This window comes from Carcharhinus amblyrhynchos, chromosome 25 (genome assembly GCF_965287045.1).
Source record: "Carcharhinus amblyrhynchos chromosome 25, sCarAmb.v2.hapA, whole genome shotgun sequence".
In the NCBI taxonomy this organism is placed as follows: domain Eukaryota; kingdom Metazoa; phylum Chordata; class Chondrichthyes; order Carcharhiniformes; family Carcharhinidae; genus Carcharhinus; species Carcharhinus amblyrhynchos.
The window spans coordinates 44,779,413-44,799,305 of NC_137348.1; the positions used below are offsets into that span (position 1 = coordinate 44,779,413).

General features: G+C 47.5%; 1 protein-coding gene across 4 annotated transcripts in view; it reads left to right on the plus strand.

The window, feature by feature from the left end:
• The window catches only part of exd3 (exonuclease 3'-5' domain containing 3), a 342,749-nt gene that overhangs the window by 236,250 nt on the left and 86,606 nt on the right, over positions 1 to 19,893 (plus strand). Inside the window, exon 23 of one of the 4 annotated variants that reach the window (XM_080212188.1) lies at positions 6,781 to 6,854. The exons of the other annotated variants lie outside the window; for them this stretch is intronic. Within the exon in view, the coding sequence (XP_080068314.1) occupies positions 6,781 to 6,822 (42 nt within the window). The 3' untranslated portion in view covers positions 6,823 to 6,854. Of the gene's footprint in view, positions 1 to 6,780; positions 6,855 to 19,893 lie in introns of those variants that run through there. 4 annotated transcript variants of the gene reach the window in all.

A 19,893-nucleotide genomic window follows, 5' to 3' on the forward strand; every position in this document is an offset into this window, starting at 1 on the left:
GACAGTACCAGGTGAGTATACATGTACAAGTTGACAGTGCTGAGTGTACATGTACAGGTTGACAGTGCCATGTGGGTGTACATGTACAGGTTGACAGTGCCATGTGGGTGTACATGTACAGGTTGACAGTGCCACGTGAGTGTACATGTACAGGCTGACAGTGCCATGTGGGTGTACATGTACAGGTTGACAGTGCCATGTGAGTCTACATGTACAGGCTGACAGTGCCATGTGAGTGTACATGTACAGGCTGACAGTGCCATGTGGGTGTACATGTACAGGTTGACAGTGCCATGTGAGTCTACATGTACAGGCTGACAGTGCCACGTGAGTGTACATTTGCTCCTAGCAGCTTGCGGATCAGTGTGGGGAGTTGTGGAGATCCAATGGAGAGCTTTCAGGGTAGTTGGAGATCACCAATCATCACTGTTGTGACATGCAATCTCCCCGTCTCCCTTTCTTCTGTGTTTCACTTGCCACTGTCTAGCTTTTCCCACTTCTGATGAAAGGTCATCAAACTAAAATGTTAATTTGCTCTTTCTGTCTCCAGATGTTCCCAGAGCTGCTGAATATTTTCAGCATTTTCTGTTTTTATTTAGATTTCTAGGAGGTATTTTTTCACCTCATTGACTATTGATGTAGTTCCCAAAAATGAGTGTTGAAGAAGGATCATGAATCTAAAGTAAAAGTGTGGGATTTTAGGTCAGGTGTTTTGAGAAAATTGAAAATGAGGAATGTGCTCTTTCACGAGTACAGAATAGATTACAGATGCATTTGGCAGTGCCTCTTTTATCTTGTGCCATGAAGTTATTAAATTCCAGCTCTCGGGATGAGAGATAGAGAGAGGACATAGATCGCTGTCCTCCCCACAAGGTGTGACGGGTGACTGCCTCTGAGCTGTCTTCTGGTCTCATTTCTTTACTGTCTGTACTTTGATCTTTGTAGCAGCAATAAAGTGGCAAGACAAAAACAAAATCTGAAATAAAAATAGAAAGTGCTGGAAATATTCAGATAGTATCTGTGGGAAGAGAAACAGAAACACCAGACCTTGTGGCCGGCAAATTGTGCGGAGGGTGTGGAGAGTCTACAGAAGGATCTAGATAGGCTGGGCTAATGGGCCAGGAAATGGCAAATGTAATTTAATGTTGGCAAGTGCGAGGTGGTCCACTTTGGTAGGAATAATGGTAGGAAGGATTATTACTTACGTGGCGAAAAACTGCAACAGGCGACGGTGCAGAGGGACCTCGGGGTCCTTGTGCATGAGTCGCAAAAACCCAGCCAGCAGGTGCAGCAGGTGGTCAGGAAGGCAAATGGGATGTTGGCCTTCATAGCAAGGGGGATTGAATATAAAAGTAGGGAGGTCTTGCTGCGGCTGTATAGGGCATTGGTGAGGCTGCAGCTGGAGTACTGTGTGCAGTTTTGGTCGCCGTACTTACGCAAGGATATTTTGGCCTTGGAGGGAGTGCAGAGGAGGTTTACTAGGCTGATACTGGAGTTGAGGGGGTTGACTATGAGGAGAGGCTGAATAAACTAGGCTTGTACTCGTTAGAGTTTAGAAGAATGAGGGGAGATCTCATTGAGACATATAAGATGATGAATGGGATGGATAGGATAGAGGTGGAGAGACTCTTCCCGCTCAGAAAGGACAGTAGGACTAGGGGGCACAGCCTCAAGATAAAGGGGGGGCGGTTTAGAACGGAGTTGAGGAGGAACTTCTTCACTCAAAGGGCGGTGAATCTCTGGAATTCTCTGCCCGTTGAAGTGGTGGAGGCTACCTCGCTAAATATTTTTAAGACGCGGGTTAATGGGTTTTTGATAGGAGAGGGGATTAAGGGTTATGGGGAGAGGGCGGGAATGTGGAACTGAGCCACGACAGATTGATCTTATTGAATGGCGGGGCGGGCTTGAAGGGCTAGATGGCCTACTCCTGCTCCTATTTCTTATGTTCTTATGGCCATTGAAAAGATGGGTGACATTAAGGTAAAAAGACATGGAAAAGATGAGGGGCGGCATCATACTGCTGCCTCACAGCGCCAGGGACAGTGGGTTCAATCCCTGGCTTTGGTCATTGCAGGGCGTCTGCACATTCTCCCCGTGTCTGTGTGGGTGCACAGGTTTCCATCCATAGTCTGAAGGACGTGCTGGTTAGGTGCATTGGCCGTGCTAAATTTTCCCTCAGTGTACCTGAACAGGCACCAGAGTGTGGTGACTTGGAGATTTTCACAGTAACTTTATTACAGCGTTAATGTAATCCTAGTTGTAGCAGTAATAAATAAACTTAAAACTTTAACTTTAAACTTAAACTTTAAGATGTACATATTGTTACAAAGAATAGATAAGCACAGCATAGGAACAGGAGCTATCAAAGTGATTAGAGGGGAGCCTAGGTACAGACTACCTCAGCCAGTCAGATTAGTATATAGTAGAAAAGAATTACAACAGCAGGTAGATGGAAACTCAAGTATTCTTCCAGGTGAAGGTCTCTGTGACCTAAATGTGTTGTGCAGGCGATAAGCAGGTTATTGATATGTCCCATTTGATGGGGCTTCCAATGATGTATGCCACTACTTTGCTGATGATGGACGAGATTGGTGGGCCAGCAATTGGTTATATTGGATTTATCGCACTTTCTTTGGCCAGGACATATCTGAGCAATTTTCCACATTCTCAAGTAGATGCCAGTTTTGTCACCATACTGGATCTTTGCCTGAGATGTGGAGGACAGTCTTATTAAGGTCAATCCTGTCCTCGGCCAGTGCTCGACAATGCTGCTTCATCCAGTGTCAGTTGTGTGTGCAGGACAGTAAAGTAAATGTTTGTGAAACACCAACCAGCCCACATCCAAAGTTCAGAACATTTGTGTTGCACAGTTGCCTCAAGTTCAGATTGACAACTGTTGCAAGTTCATATCTTCCTCTCAAATTTACAATATGGTACAACTGGATGAGGTTCCCCAAATTTGTTAACCAATGCAAGATCCCTCAGTTTATTCCTGAGCTGGCTGGATACCCCCAAATTACTATCCCTGAGTGAGGAGGATTAAATTTACTCCCTTTCTTTGTTCACCCCCTCTGCTGGTCGCAACAAGATTTATTGAAAAACATCCCTTCTCGCAGATACCTTTTCCCAGACCTAAATTTATATTTGAAAAGGAACCAATTTAACCAGGCTTTATGGGGTTAAAGATAATATGAATTTATTAACTACTAAAGGCAAAAAAAATGATAAATTCACACTGATTAAAAGGGAGAATTAAGCCGAAAGTAAATTGAAGCCTATTTTGAGAGAAGTCGATGATTGAGCATTGTGATCCAAGATTCCGGTAGCACTGATTCCAGCAATGATCAGTTTAGTGATACCAGTAGCTTCATCAATCAGCAAAAGAAATGGAGATATACCTGCAAAGGCCCCTTGTGAGGTGCTGCTAGTGGCTGTTTCTTCTTCTCTGCCCCACATGTCCTGACCTCAGCATATGTTTTCACAAACAACTGTGGCAGCTTTTCAGCTGGCTTTTATCCCAGTCTTTATATATTCCTGGAAGGTGGAATCCACAGTCTGTTTGGACATTACTATGGAGATGCCGGCGTTAGACTGGGGTAAACACAGTACGAAGTCTCACAACACCAGGATAAAGTGCAACAGGTTTACAGGTCAGGAGAAGAGTGACCACAACACCACACAACCCTGCCACAGCAACCTCTGCAAGATGTGCCGATCATCAACATAGATGAACAAAAAACATAGAACACTACAGCCCAAACAGGCCCTTCAGCCCACAAGTTGCGCTGATCATATCCATACCTACCACACCTATCTATAACTCTCAATCCCATTAAATCCCACGTACTCATCCAGAAGTCTCTTAAAAGATCCCAGCGAGTTTGCCTCCACCACCACCGACGGCAGCCGATTCCACTCACTCACCACCCTCTGAGTGAAAAACTCACCCCTGACATCTCCTCTGTACCTGCTCCCCAGCACCTTAAACCTGTGTCCTCTCATAGCGACCATTTCAGCCCTGGGAAATAGCCTCTGGGAATCCACCCGATCTATACCTCTCAACATCTTATAAACCTCTATTAGGTCACCTCTCAACCTTCGTCTCTCCAGGGAGAAGAGTCCCAGCTCCCTCAACCTATCCTCATAAGGCATGCCTCCCAGTCCAGGCAACATCCTTGTAAATCTCCTCTGCACCCTTTCAATAGCTTCCATCTCACATGAGCTATCATCTCATGTGAGAACACCATCCACCAGGCACACAGTACATACTCTTGCAACTTGGCCAAAGTTGTCTACCTGATATGCTGCAGCAAAGGATGTCCCGAGGCTTGGTACTGGGGAGACCATGCAGACACTACAACGGGAGAATGAACACTGCTCGACAATCACCAGGCACGAGTGTTCTGTTCCTGTTGGCGAACACTTCAGCAGCCATGGGCATTTGGCCTCTGATCTTTGGATAAGCATTCTCTAAGGCAGCCTTCACAACAGTCAATGCAGAGTCGCTGAGCAGAAACTGATAGCCCAAGTTCTGCACACGAGGAGGGTCTCAACTGGGATCTTGGGTTCATGTCACACTATCTGTAACCCCCACGGCTTGCCTAGGCTTGCAAAATCTCACTAACTGTCCTGGCTGGAGACAGTACACATTTCTTTAACCTGTGCTAAACCCTCTCTCCACTCACATTATCTGTACCTTTAAGACTTGATTACCTGTAAAGTTTATTTTGTAAATTGAGTTTGTGTCTTTACATGCCCTGTTTGTGAATAGAACTCCCACTTACCTGACAAAGGAGCAGTGCTCCGAAAGCTTTTGCTACCAAATAAACCTGTTGGACTTTAACTTGGTGTTGTGAGACTTCTTACTGTCGACGTTACTCACAGGATATTTATTGATGAGGTGATTTGCATCTCCCTGCATGTCCCATTGTCTGCACTGGAGATGGCGATTAGTTTCTGGATGCTTTAGAAGTACTTTGTCTGGAACTAGGGTGTGGTTCCATTGTCTCTCTCATAGTGTATGGCGTTTAATAGCACTGTGAACGATGGGAAAAGCTTATGACTATCCACTCTGTCTACGCCTCTCATAATCTTGTAGACTTCTATCAGGTTTCCCCTCAACCTCCGTTGTTCCAGTGGAACAAACCAAGCATAGCTAATGCCCTCCATACCAGGCAACGTCCTGGTAAATCTTTTCTGTACCCTCTCCAAAGACTCTACATCCTTCTGGTATTGTGGCGACCAGAATTGAACACTATATTCTAAGTGTGGCGTAACTAAGGTTCTATAAAGCTGCAAAATGATTTGTCAGTTTTTAAACTCAATGCCCCAGCCGATGAAGGCAAGCATGCTGTATGTCTTCTTGACTACCTTCTCCACCTGCATTGCCACTTTCAGTTACCTGTACACACAGATCCCTTTGCCTATCGATACTCTTAAGGATTCTGCCATTTACTGTATATTTCCCATCTGTATTAGGTCTTCCAAAATGCCTCACATCACCTCACATTTGTCCAGATTAAATTCCATCTGCCATTTCTCCGCCCAAGTTTCCAACTGATCCATATCCTGCTGTAGCAAGTGCGAGGTGGTCCACTTTGGTAGGAATAATGGTAGGAAGGACTGTTTACTTACGTGGCGAAAAACTGCAGCAGGCGACGGTGCAGAGGGACCTCGGGGTCCTTGTGCATGAGTCGCAAAAACCCAGCCTGCAGGTGCAGCAGGTGGTCAGGAAGGCGAATGGGATGCTGGCCTTCATAGCGAGGGGGATTGAATATAAAAGTAGGGAGGTCTTGCTGCGGCTGTATAGGGCATTGGTGAGGCCGCAGCTGGAGTACTGTGGGCAGTTTTGGTCGCCGTACTTACGCAAGGATATTTTGGCCTTGGAGGGAGTGCAGAGGAGGTTTACTAGGCTGATACCGGAGTTGAGGGGGTTGAGCTATGAGGAGAGGCTGAATAAACTAGGCTTGTACTCGTTAGAGTTTAGAAGAATGAGGGGAGATCTCATTGAGACGTATAAGATGATGAATGGGATGGATAGGATAGAGGTGGAGAGACTCTTCCCGCTCAGAAAGGACAGTAGGACTAGGGGGCACAGCCTCAAGATAAAGGGGGGGGCGGTTTAGAACAGAGTTGATGAGGAACTTCTTCACTCAAAGGGTGGTGAATCTCTGGAATTCTCTGCCCGTTGAAGTGGTGGAGGCTGCCTCGCTAAATATTTTTAAGACGCGGGTTGATGGGTTTTTGATAAGCGAGGGGATTAAGGGTTATGGGGAGAGGGCGGGAATGTGGAACTGAGCCATGACAGATCAGCCATGATCTTATTGAATGGCAGGGCAGGCTCGAAGGGCTAGATGGCCTACTCCTGCTCCTATTTCTTATGTTCTTATGTATCCTCTGATGGTCCTCATCGCTACCCGCAAATCTACCAACCTTTGTGTCATCTGCAAACTTACTAATCAATCCAGTTACATTCCCTCCAAATCATTTATATATTACAAAAATATAAAAAACTCAATCACGTTTGTGAGACACGACCTCCCCTTCACAAAACCATGTTACCTCTCACTAATACATCTTCTTCTTGCAAGTGGGAATAAATCCTGCTTTTGGTAGACTGGACACCACTGTATGGGAATGTCAAGGAATCAGCCCAGCAACAAAACTGAAGGTCTACAGTGCCGTGGTACTCACTACCCTCCTGTATGCCTGTGAAACGTGGACTGTGTATCGAAGGTATGCAAGACAGCTCAAGCATTTCCACATGACTTGTCTTCACAGAATATTACACATCCGATGGCAAGACAAAGTACCAGACACTGAAGTTCTCTCTAGAGCAAGTCCACCATCAGCCCACACACTGCTGATGAGAGCGCAGACCCGGTGGGCAGGTCATGTCATCCGTATGTCAGACGAGCACATACCCAAGCAGCTCCTTTTTGGGGATGTCTCTGCTGGAAGGTGCTCACATGGAGGGCAGAAGAAACGATTCAAAGACACATTCAAGGCCTCCCTGAAGTCACTTGACATTGACATAACCACCTGGGAAATGCTGGCACAAAACTGCCCTACCTGGTGCTGCCTCATCCACAAAGGCTGTCAAGCTTACGAAGAAAGGTGTGTTGCTGAAGCACAACTTAAGCGCGAGTTGCGCAAGTCCAGAGCCACCAGCGCAACAACTACAGTGTCCGTACAAGCGTGTCCAATATGTGCCAGGACATTCCGTGCCCGAATTGGCCCTGATCAGTCATCTTTGGACACACCGCAACCAGCCTCAAAATGACTAATGGTGTCGAGGTCCTCATTGATGATGATGGACAAATAACAACAACACATTAGCATTTTAACTGGTATTATATTTGGACTGAATATAACAGCTTTGAATTAAACTGAAGTTCAGTTCAAATTCTGATTTAGACTATATAGACTGATGTAGAGCATGAGTTAAATGGCTGCTTATCGAGGGAACACTTCCTTTGTAGTGGATCGCTGAATTGTGGTTCAACCTGTGCTCCCCCTCCCATATGTGATTGGCCACTGTTGGTTCACGACTACATTGCGGAGTGCTTGTGAGCAATCAATTTATTGAAAAAAAAAGTGGTGTGCCGTGGATTGATTGTCTCATTGAAATGTGCTGTGTTATTGAAAAGGTTGAGAACCACTGAAAGTACAGACAGTGTATTCTCCTGTGTATCTTATTATGAATGGAGAGTGTAGCCTCTAACATTTAATCCTGTAATGAAAGGATAGTGTTGTTTATAACGTACGAGAGTTTACTCTATTACATAGAAAATAGAAGCAGGAGGAGGTCATTCAGCCCTTTGAACTGCTCCACCATTCATTACGATCATAACCGATCATCCAACCTGATCCCCCTTCTCCCCATATCATTTGATCCGCTTCACTCAAGTCCTGTATCTAACTGCTTCTTGAAAATATTCAATGTTTAATCCTCAACTGCTTTCTGTGGTAGCAATTTCCACAGGCTGACCGCTCTCTAGGTGAATCTCTGTCCTGAATATCTTCAGACTGTGCTCCCTGGTTCTGGACTCCCCACCATCGGGAACATCCTTCCTGCAGGGTCCTGGGTTCGATTCCTGGCTTGGGTCACTGTCTGTGTGGAGTTTGCACATCTTCCTCATGTCTGTGTGGGTTTCCTCCAGCTGCCCCGGTTTCCTCCCACAGTCCAAAGATGTGTGGGTTAGGTTGATTGGCCATGCTAAAATTGCCCCTTAGTGTCCTGAGATGTGTAGGTTAGAGGGATTAGTAGGTAAATATGTAGGGATATGGGGGTAGGGCCTGGGTGGGATTGTGTTTGGTGCAGACTCGATGGGCCAAATGGCCTCTTTCTGCACTGTAGGGTTTCTAAGTTATTCTAAGTCAAGTCATCTACCCTATCTCGTCCTAATAGAATTTGATAGAATTTCTTAACGTATAGATAGTGTAGCTTATAACTAACAACACTTTATCTGGCACAGTGATTAGCACTGCTGCCTCACAGCACCAGGGACCCAGATTCAATTCCAGCCTCGGGTCACTGTCTGTGCGGAGTTTACACGTTCTCCCCGTGTCTGCGTGGGTTTCCTCCAGTTTCCCCTCTCAATCGGAAGATGTGCAGGTTAGGTAAATTGGCCATGTTAAATTGCCCCTAGTGTCGGGGGATTAGCAGGGTAAATGTATGGCGAAGCGGCAAGAGGGCCTGGGTGGGATTGTGGTCAATGCAGATTCTATGGGCCGAATGGCCTCCTGCATTTATGGATTCTGTGATTCTATAACATAAGGATAGTGTCGCTGATACACTGTAGCTGTACAGGAAATTCAGAAGTTTTCTCAGTTTTGCTTCTTCTGGCTGCTGAACAAATCTGAGTGAGTATGGGTCTGCTGTTCCTGCAGGTGATGGAAGGACAGCAGAATGTGTCCCCTGAGCCACTTGCCTCTGAGTGCACTGTGGTCACACTCTGTGCGGTTATCATGCTGTGTGTTCAGACTTGCTCTGGCCACTGGATGTCTCAGCTGTGGAAAGTGTAAGAACATAGAACACTACAGCACAAACAGGCCCTTCGGCCCACAAGTTGCGCCGATCACATCACCTACCAACCTACAGACCTATCTATAACCCTCAATCTCATTAAACCCCATATACTCATCCAGAAGTCTTTTAAAAGACCCCAGCGAGTTCGCCTCCACCACCACTGACGGCAGCCGATTCCATTCACTCACCACCCTCTGAGTGAAAAACTTACCCCTAACATCACTTCTGAACCTCCCTCCCCGCACCTTAAATCTGTGTCCTCTCGTAGCGACCATTTCAACCCGGGGAAATAGCCTCTGAGAGTCCACCCTATCTATTCCTCTCAACATTTTGTAAACTTCTATCAGGTCGCCTCTCAACCTTCGTCTCTCCAGGGAAAAGAGTCCCAGCTCCCTCAACCTAACTTCATAAGGCATGCCTCCCAGTCCAGGCAACATCCTTGTAAATCTCCTCTGCACCCTTTCAATAGCTTCTACATCTTTCCTATAGTGAGGCGACCAGAACTGCGCACAATACTCCAAATGAGGCCTGACAAGGGTCTTATAAAGTTCCAGCATTACCTCCTGACTCCTAAACTCAATCCCTCGATTAATGAAGGCCAGTACACCATACACCTTCTTGACCACCTCCTCCACCTGCGAGGCCGATTTAAGAGTCCTGTGGACCCGGACCCCAAGATCCTTCTGCTCCTCAACACTACTCAGACTTCTGCCCTTGATAGTGTACTCGTTCATCCCGTTGGTTCTGCCAAAATGGACGACTACACATTTATCTGCGTTGAAGTCCATCTGCCACTTCTCCGCCCAGTCCTGCATCCTATCTATGTCCTGCTGCAACTTTTGCCATCCTTCCAGATCATCCACAACACCACCGACCTTCGTGTCATCAGCGAACTTACTTACCCATCCCTCCACTTCCTCATCCAGGTCATTTATGAAAATGACAAACAACAAGGGTCCCAGAACAGATCCTTGAGGCACTCCGCTGGTGACTGACCTCCATTCAGAAAAAGCCCCATCCACAACCACTCTCTGCCTTCTGCAGGCAAGCCAGTTCTGGATCCACAAGGCCAAAGGCCCTTGGATCCCATGCCCTCTCACCTTCTCAAGAAGTCTTGCATGGGGGACCTTATCAAACGCCTTGCTGAAGTCCATGTACACTACGTCCACGGCACTTCCTTCGTCAATGTGTTCAGTCACATTATCGAAGAACTCAACTAGGCTTGTAAGGCACGACCTGCCCTTGACAAATCCATGCTGACTATTCCTGATCATGTCAAACCTCTCCAAATGTTCGTAAATCTTGTCCCTCAGAAGCCTCTCCATCAGCTTACCAACCACTGAGGTCAGACTCACCAGTCGGTAATTTCCCGGGCTATCTCTGTTCCCTTTCTTAAAAATAGGAACTACATCCGCAATCCTCCAATCCTCTGGAACCTCTCCCGTCTCCATTGACGACGCAAAGATCATCGCCAGGGGCTCTGCAATCTCTTCCCTCGCCTCCCACAGTATCCTGGGGTACATCCCATCTGGTCCCGGCGACTTATCTACCTTGATAGAATTCAAAAGTTCCAACACATCCTCCTCCTTAATATTCACGTACTCAATCCTTTCCATCTGCTGCAAATCCATAACAAAATCTCCCAGATCGGCTTCCACCGTGAATACTGAGGCGAAGTACTCGTTAAGCACCTCCGCCATTTCTTCTGGTTCCACACAAACCTTTCCCCCCTCACCTTTTATAGGTCCTATCCCTTCTCTTCTTATCCTTTTACCTTTCACATATTTATAGAAGGCCTTGGGATTCTCCTTAATCTTACTCGCCAAGGTCTTCTCATGACCTTGGTGATGGTCATGCTAACAATGCAGAATGTTTGGATCTTTCCCTCCTGACTGTTAACAAGGCCGCTGATCTACATTTTCCACAGAAAGATGGGAATAATTGCACAATCTGTTTCCCAAAATACAGGTGAAGCTGTTTTAGATTAATGTCATCAAGTCCAAATGGATTGACTCACTAAGTCAACGGACAGAATAGACATGATCATACAAGCACACAATAGTTTCTGTAATTCTTTTTTGATTATTTTAACAGGGCTGTATTTCTGAGATCTTTGTACCCTCCACACTGTGTAATCTGTCAGCAGTTCCCACTTCCAGCTGCACTCATCCTAATGTCCTGTTGGTTCTCAGATTTCACTGAGAAGGAGTAAGAAAGATATTGTCTTGGTTGACGATTAGAATCATGTTTATTCTGACCTGCAGTGTACGAGTGGGGTGAGAGCCTGAGAAATAATGTTGCCATTCTGGTTGTGCTCAGTTTTAAATATCTGTGAGCCAGGAGTAGGACAGAGAATGCACAAAGATGATAGTTTCTCAGCACAGCCGGAGCGTTGCAGAAACTGGGGACAGCAGTCAGGGATTGTTATGCTGAAGGAGACATAATGAGCAGTGTGTCAGGAATGGGAAAAAGGCCAGGCACATTGCAAATCACCAGGCACTGTATGACATTCTGAACTCGCTCAGAAACAGCAATCACTTCATTTGCTGATTAGGATCCACAGCATTCACTGGAGAAAGGAAGTATAAAGAGAAATGTCAGTAACAGGAGAGGAGAAAATGCAGTACTGCTCAGGAGAGAAATAAAATAGAGCCTGGGGAGAGAGAGAGAGAAAATGCACCACGGAGAGACACGGAGAGACAGAATTCAGCCTGTCTGGCAGTGAGGGTGTCGGGGCCTGGGTACAGTCTGCCAATGATGGTTTGGATTGGGTACAGTCTGTCAGTGAGGGTGTGGGGGTATTGGGAACAGTTTGGCAGTGAGGGTGTTGGGGGTATTGGGAACAGTTTGGCAGTGAGGGTGTGGGGGGATTGGGAACAGTTTGGCAGTGAGGGTGTGGGGGGATTGGGAACAGTTTGGCAGTGAGGGTTTGCGGAGTTTTTGTTTACATTGAAGTTTATACATTAGTCACAAGCAAGGCTTACATAAACACTGCAATGAAGTTACTATGAAATCCCCTTTGTCGTCATTCCAGTAGTTGTTTGGGTCAGTGCACCTAACCGTCTTTCAGAATGTGGGACGTGTTGGAACTTTTAAATTCTATCAAGATAGATAAGTCACCGGGACCGGATGGGATGTACCCCAGGTTACTGTGGGAGGTGAAGGAAGAGATTGCAGAGCCCCTGGTAATGATCTTTGCGTCATCGATGGAGATGGGAGAGGTTCCAGAGGATTGGAGGATTGCGGATGTGGTTCCTATTTTCAAGAAAGGGAACAGGGATAGCCCGGGAAATTACCGACCGGTGAGTCTGACCTCAGTGGTTGGTAAGTCAATGGGGAGGATTCTGAGGGACAGCATTTGTGAACATTTAGAGAAGTTTAGTATGATCAGAAATAGTCAGCACGGCTTTGTCAAGGGCAGGTTGTGCCTTACAAGCCTAGTTGAGTTCTTTGAAAATGTGACTAAACACATTGACGAAGGAAGAGCGGTGGATGTGGTTTACATGGACTTCAGCAAGGCGTTTGATAAGGTCCCTTATGCAAGGCTTCTTGAGAAGGCGAGAGGGCATGGGATCCAAGGACCTATTGCCTTATGGATCCAGAACTGGCTTGCCTGCAGAAGGCAGAGAGTGTTTGAGGATGGGTCTTTTTCTGCATGGAGGTCGGTCACCAGTGGAGTGCCCCAGGGATCTGTTCTAGGACCCTTGCTGTTTGTCATTTTCATAAATGACCTGGATGAGGAAGTGGAGGGATGGGTTAGTAAGTTCGCCAATGACACGAAGGTTGGTGGTGTTGTGGATGGTCTGGAGGGATGTCAGAAGTTGCAGTGTGACATAGATAGGATGCAAGACTGGGCGGAGAAGTGGCAGATGGACTTCAACGCAGATAAATGTGTAGTGGTCCATTTTGGCAGGACCAATGGGATGAAGGAGTACAATATCAAGGGTAGGAGTCTTAGCAGTGTTGAGGAGCAGAAGGACCTTGGGGTCCGGGTCCATAGGATTCTTAAATTGGCCTCGCAGGTGGAGGATGTGGTCAAGAAGGCGTATGGTGTACTGGCCTTCATTAATCGAGGGATTGAGTTTAGGAATCGGGAGGTATTGCTGCAACTTTATAAGACCCTTGTCAGACCCCACTTGGAGTACTGTGCGCAGTTCTGGTCGCCTCACTACAGGAAGGATGTGGAAGCTATTGAGAGGGTGCAGAGGAGATTTACAAGGATGTTGCCTGGATTGGGAGGCATGCCTTATGAAGATAGGTTGAGGGAGCTGGGACTCTTCTCCCTGGAGAGACGAAGGTTGAGAGGTGACCTGATAGAGGTTTATAAGATGTTGAGAGGAATAGATAGGGTGGATTCTGGGAGGCTATTTCCCAGGGCTGAAATGGTCGCTACGAGAGGAGATGCTGGGGAGCAGGTACAGAGGAGATGTCAGGGGTAAGTTTTTCACTCAGAGGGTGGTGAGTGAGTGGAATCGGCTGCCATCGGTGGTGGTAGAGGCGAACTCACTGGGGTCTTTTAAAAGACTTCTGGATGAGTACATGGGATTTAATGGGATTGGGAGTTACAGTTCTATGGCCTGGTAGGCACCTTGTGGGCAGAAGGGCCTGTTTGTGCTGTAGTGTTCTAGAACATAGAACATTCCAGCGCAGTACAGGCCCTTCGGCCCTCGATGTTGCGCCGACCAGTGGAACCAATCTAATGACCCTCTAACCTAAACTATTCCAATGTTATCCATATGCCTATCCACTGACCATTTGAACACCCTTAAAGTTGGCGAGTCCACAACTGCTGCAGGCAGGGCATTCCACGCCCTTACTACCCTCTGAGTAAAGAACCTACCTCTGACATCCGTCCTATAATTACCACCCCTCAATTTAAAGCTATGTCCCCTCGTGTTAGCCATCACCATCCGAGGAAAAAGGCTCTCACTGCCCACCCTATCCAATCGTCTGATCATCTTGTATGCCTCAATTAGGTCACCTCGTAACCTTCTTCTCTCTAACGAAAATAACCTCAAGTCCCTCAGCCTTTCCTCATAAGACCTTCCCACCATACCAGGCAACATCCTGGTAAACCTCCTCTGCAACCTTTCCAATGCTTCCACATCTTTCTTACAATGCGGCGACCAGAACTGTACGCAATACTCCAAGTGCGGCCACACCAGAGTTTTGTACAGTTGCAACATGATCTCACAGCTCCAAAATTCAATCCCTCTACCAATAAAAGCTAACACACCGTACGCCTTCTTAACAACCTTATCAACCTGGGTGCCAACTTTCAGGGATCTATGCACATGTACACTGAGATCTCTCTGCTCATCGACACTACTAAGAGTCCTTCCATTAGCCCTATATTCTATACTCCTGTTACTCTTACCAAAGTGAATCACCTCACACTTTTCCGCATTAAACCTCTCGGCCCAGCTCTGCAGCTTATCTATGTCCCTCTGCAAACTGTAACATCCATCCTCACTGTCTACAACTCCTCCAACTTTGGTGTCATCAGCAAATTTACTAATCCATCCTTCTACACCCTCATCTAGGTCATTTATAAAAATGACAAACAGTAGTGGCCCCAAAACAGATCCTTGAGGTACACCACTTGTAACTGAACTCCAGGATGAATATTTCCCATCAACTACCACCCTCTATCTTCTATCAGCTAGCCAATTCCTGATCCAAACTGCTAAATCACCTTGAATCCCATGCATCCGTATTTTCTGCAGTAGCCTACCATGGGGAACCTTATCAAACACTTTGCTAAAATCCATATACACCACGTCAACTGCCCTACCCTTATCCATTTCTTTGGTCACCTTCTCAAAGAACTTGATAAGGTTTGTGAGACATGACCTACCCTTCACAAAACCATGTTCTATGTTGCATATATAGAACATAGAACATGTTTCATGTTCTATGTTCTATGAAAGTGGAGCACCCAGAGAAAATCCATACAGACACAGGGGGAATGCACAAACTCCACACAGTGAGTGACCCAAGCTGGGAATTGAACCCGGTTCCTTGGCACTGTGTCGCAGCAGTACTAACCAATATGATTGGGTACATTCTGGCAGTAGTGTTGGGGAGTGCTGTCAGCGTGCATATGTTGCTAAATGACAGAATAGGTAACTTAATTTATTGATTTATTGGTTGGGGGGGGCAGTTTAAATCAGAGTTGAGGAGGAACTTCTTCACTCAAAGGGTGGTGAATCTCTGGAATTCTCTGCCCGTTGAAGTGGTGGAGGCTGCCTCGCTAAATATATTTAAGTCACGGGTAGATAGGTTTCTGATAGACAAGGGAATTAAGGGTTATGGGGAGAAAGCGGGAAAGTGGAACTGATCCACTTCAGATCAGCCATGATCTTATTGAATGGCGGGGCAGGCTCGAAGGGCTAGATGGCCGACTCCTGCTCCTATTTCTTATGTTCTTACGATTATCATGAAAGTGCTTTCCCTGACTCGGATGGGGGCAGTCTGTTTGGACTCTGGGACTGCAGGGAGATGGAGCTGGTGTGTTGGAGTTCACTACAAATAGGAGTTGAGAAGATTCCAGACCAGCCCAGCCTTCCTCTGATAAGTTTAGCAGAAACCAAATCGCACATTCTCATTGGGGCCTTGGTAATGGATTCTGTTCCTTCTTTGTGGGCGCCCTGCGTTCATCAACCAGCATGGCCTTTGTCACATTTGATTGTAGCCAGCACTCAGCTGTACACTTTCACAATATTATCCCCATTTTCCTCCTTGTTTCAAAAGCTTCTGTACACAGAAGGATTAGTGAGGACATGAAGAAGAGCTTTTTCACCCAGAGTCTTGTGGGTGCTTGGAATTTGCTACCTGACTTGGTTGAGGTACTTGCATCTGAACCTGAAGCGCTGGAATGTGCAAGGCTGTGGACCAGGTTCTGGAAAGTGAGATTAAAATGAGCAGCCAGTTTCTTTTCCCTCTTTTTTTGGCTGACACTGACACTATGAGCTAAATAACCTCCTGCTGTACCCTACACTTTGCTTCAACACACAGGGTCCACTGTCCCTCAACCCAGAGAAGTGGATCCCATGTGTTGAGGGGCAGTTGATCACATGCCCTGGAAGGCACTGGAGCCTGTGCGCTGGAGTGGCACTGGATATCATGTGCTGAGGGGCACTGGATCCCATGTGTTCATGGGCAGTGGATCCCTTGCATTGAGTGTCAGTGGATCCCTCGTGTTCAAGGACAGTAAATCCCCTCAATGCGCTGGGTCCGCTGCCCCTCTGCACACAGGATCAACTGTCCCACAATGCACAAGATCAAATGTCCCACAATTCAGAAGATCCACTGCCCCTCAACACACAGGATCCACTATCCCTCAGCGCACAGCACGCAGAGCCTCTGAGCACACGGGATCCGGTGGCCCTCGGCGCACAGGAAGCAGAGCCCCTGGGGTTTCCAGTTGATGAACCTCTGGTTGTCGGGAACCGACGGTGGGGGTGTACTGTTATCGGGATCAGGAGATCCCATTGGCATCAAAAACAGAAAGATTCTGGCCACTATTTCTCAGCATCCACAGCCCCTCAACATCTAAGAAATTGCCCCATCCCTTAACAATACTTTGGAGAAAGAAAAGAACATTGTTTGTTGAGTAATTGGTCCCACTGCGAAGTCCAAATCGGAAATGGTGTTGGAATGGTAACATGCTGTGACCCATTAGCGTTCATTTAACCATTTCTTTGTTCAGTCCTTGGCCCACAAGTACACAAAAAACCTAGTTTATGTCACAGACTTACATGTAGGCATGTTTAGGAGGGCATGTTTGCATGTAAGATGGAGTGTCTGCATTTATGGGGCATGTGTGCATGTTGGCAACATGTTGACGTGTATGTATAAGCATGCTGGTGTTTGTGTGTCTGTGTGTCACTATATGTCTCAATGCATCTATCTGCGGGCATGTACGTGTGTAGGTGGGTGGAATTGCATGTGTAGATGTACATTTAGATGTTTGTGGGGTATTTGCATGTAGGCATGTGTGGATGATTGTGTATGTCACTTGTGAGGGGGTGTGTATAACTTATATATCTGTGTGCTTGTGTAGAGGTATGTGTGCGTGTGAGTGGGTGTGTTGGGTTGTCTGTGTGTGTGGTGTGGTAAGTGTGTGTGTGCATCGTGTGTGTGGTATGCTTGTGCATGCATCGTGTGTGTGGTATGCTTGTGCATGTGTGAGTGGTGATGTTTATGTATGCGTGTCTGGTGTGTGTATATGTGTGGGGTGTGTGCGAGGTTTGTTTCTGTGTGTAATGTGTGCTGCGTGTGTATGTGTGGTGGTGGTTATGTGTGTGTAGTTGTGTGTTTGTATGTGTGTGTACGTAGTGGTATGTATGTGGTGGTATATATGGTGTGTGTGAGTATGTAGTGGTGTATATGGTGTGTGTATGGTGTGGTGGTGTGTGTGTGTATGTAGTGGTGTATATGGTGTGTGTATGGTGTGGTGGTGTGTGTGTGTGTGTATGTAGTGGTGTATGTGGTGTGTGTGTGTGTGTGTGAATGTAGTGGTGTATATGGTGTGTGTATGGTGTGTGTGTGTGTATGTAGTGGTGTATATGGTTTGTGAGGTGTGGTGGTGTATATGGTGTGTGTATGGTGTGGTGGTGTGTGTGTGTATGTAGTGGTGTATATGGTGTGTGTATGGTGTGTGTGTGTGTATGTAGTGGTGTATATGGTTTGTGAGGTGTGGTGGTGTATATGGTGTGTGTATGGTGTGGTGGTGTGTGTGTGTGTGTGCAGTGGTGTATATGGTGTGTGTGTGAGTATACACAAGTGAACCTGTGCAGTGGAAGGGTCAGTTTGTGTTGCTGAAACACTGGAGTGTGCTCACACCTCGGGAATGACCATTTGGTTAGGGAGTGAAAGAGGTCAGTCTGGGGTCTGGAGCTCAGAGGAAGTCCAGATTTTCACTCAGCAGCAGGGATGAATACTGAAACCCGGGCCCAATTAGGGAGAATACAGAGAGTTAACGATCAGCAACATTTCTGTGGGAATCTAATCCATGAAGCACAGCCAGGCTTTTCCCAGAACATTCTCTATTCTTTTTATAACAGCTGATCTGTGGGTCCCTATTTTCCATGAGAGGCAGGTCAGTCACTGTTACTTTGTCCCATCTCTTTAAATTGGGAAGAAGTGCGTAGGTCAAAGAGCCTGGAATCACCAGGGAAGGAATGAGTTTGCAAAGATCTTGAAGAAAGGGATATTGTAAGTGATGGCTGAATGCCAAAACCATCAAAACCTCCTGGATGAAAGGGTTTGGGGAAAAACAGGAAATACCACACTGAAAGACCCCTCACCCAGCCCCTTACACACCCGCTTCAACAGGAGATGTTAACTGTGCCTAACACAGCACATACACCATGCCCTTTACCCCCTCGGCGCCCCCCCACCCCATCGGCATCTTCTATCCCCTCAGAAGCCCCTCCCCCTTGGCGCTCCCCCTCCCCCTCGGCGCTCCCCTCCCCCTCTGCGCTCGCGCTCCCCCTCCCCCTCGGCACTCCCCCTCCCCCTCGGCGCTCCCCCTCCCCCTCTGCGCTCGCGCTCCCCCTCCCCCTCGGCGCTCACACTGGCCCGTTGGCGCTCCCCCTTCCCCTTGGCTCTTCCCCTCGGCGCTCCCCCTCCCCCTCGGCGCTCTCCCTCCCAGCGCTCCGCCTCCATCTTCTGCCCTCCCCCTCCCTCCCGGCGCTCCCCCTCCCCCTCGGCGCTCTCCCTCCCAGCGCTCCGCCTCCACCTTCTGCCCTCCCCCTCCCTCCCGGCGCTCTCCCTCCCCCTCGGCGCTCCCCCTCCCCCTCGGCGCTCCCCCTCCCCCTCGGCGCTCCCCCTCCCCCTCGGCGCTCCCCCTCCCCCTCGGCGCTCTCCCTCCCCCTCGGCGCTCTCCCTCCCCCTCGGCGCTCCCCCTCCCCCTAGGCGCACGCCCCCGGCCCCTCGGCATGCATGTGCACACACACACACACTTCTATGGGTTGTAAGCAGTTAAGTAACAGATGGAGTGCAATTTGTGATTCTGCAAATGGATAGTCAGATGCTCTTTCCTAGGGTAGAGAGTTCAAATACTGGGAGACATAGGTTTGAGGTACATGGGGAAAAGTTTAGAGGAGATGTGCGAGGGCAAGTTTTTTTACCCAGAGGGTGGTGAATGTCTGGAACGCGCTGCCTGGGCAGGATGTGAGAGCAGGTACAATAGCAGCATTTAAGGGGCAATTAACCAAATACATGAATAAGATAGGAATGGAAGGATACGGACTCTGTAAGTGCGTACGGGTTCAGTTTAGGCAGGCATCATCTGGGCACAGGCTTGGAGGACCGAAGGGCCTGTTCCTGTGCTATACTCTTCTTTGTTGTTTGACTGAGTAAAGGCTGCTTTATGTGGCATGGACAGTCTCAGGGGACTGTTCCCTGTCTATGTTTAATTAGTTCATCTCAGCATTTGGCCTCAGTTCAGGAAGTGAGTTACATCTGAGAAATCATCGAGGGGTTCTGGGATGTGTTTTCTGTTTCGAATAGTTGAATTTAATGGAGTTCAGGGCCTTTACGTACGGAGTGAGAGAGAACTGCAAATGACTGGCAGACTAGGACCTGGTTTTTCATGGATTAAGTTTCTCTCTACAGACTACAGCACAGTTGGTAAACTGGCTAGCATGTGGTTAACTCCAGCAGCATGGGTTCAATTCCTGTTTCAACTGAGCTAGAATTAGGAGCTGCCTCCAGGACCTGCTCCTCGTCCTGTCCCGGAGATTGGAAAACAATGGTGAGCCATCACCGTCAAAAACTGCCAACAAAACCGGCTCAGCCTCCGCACACACGAAGCTAAGGAGCCATCAGGCAGAGCCATCTCTCTGATATATTGA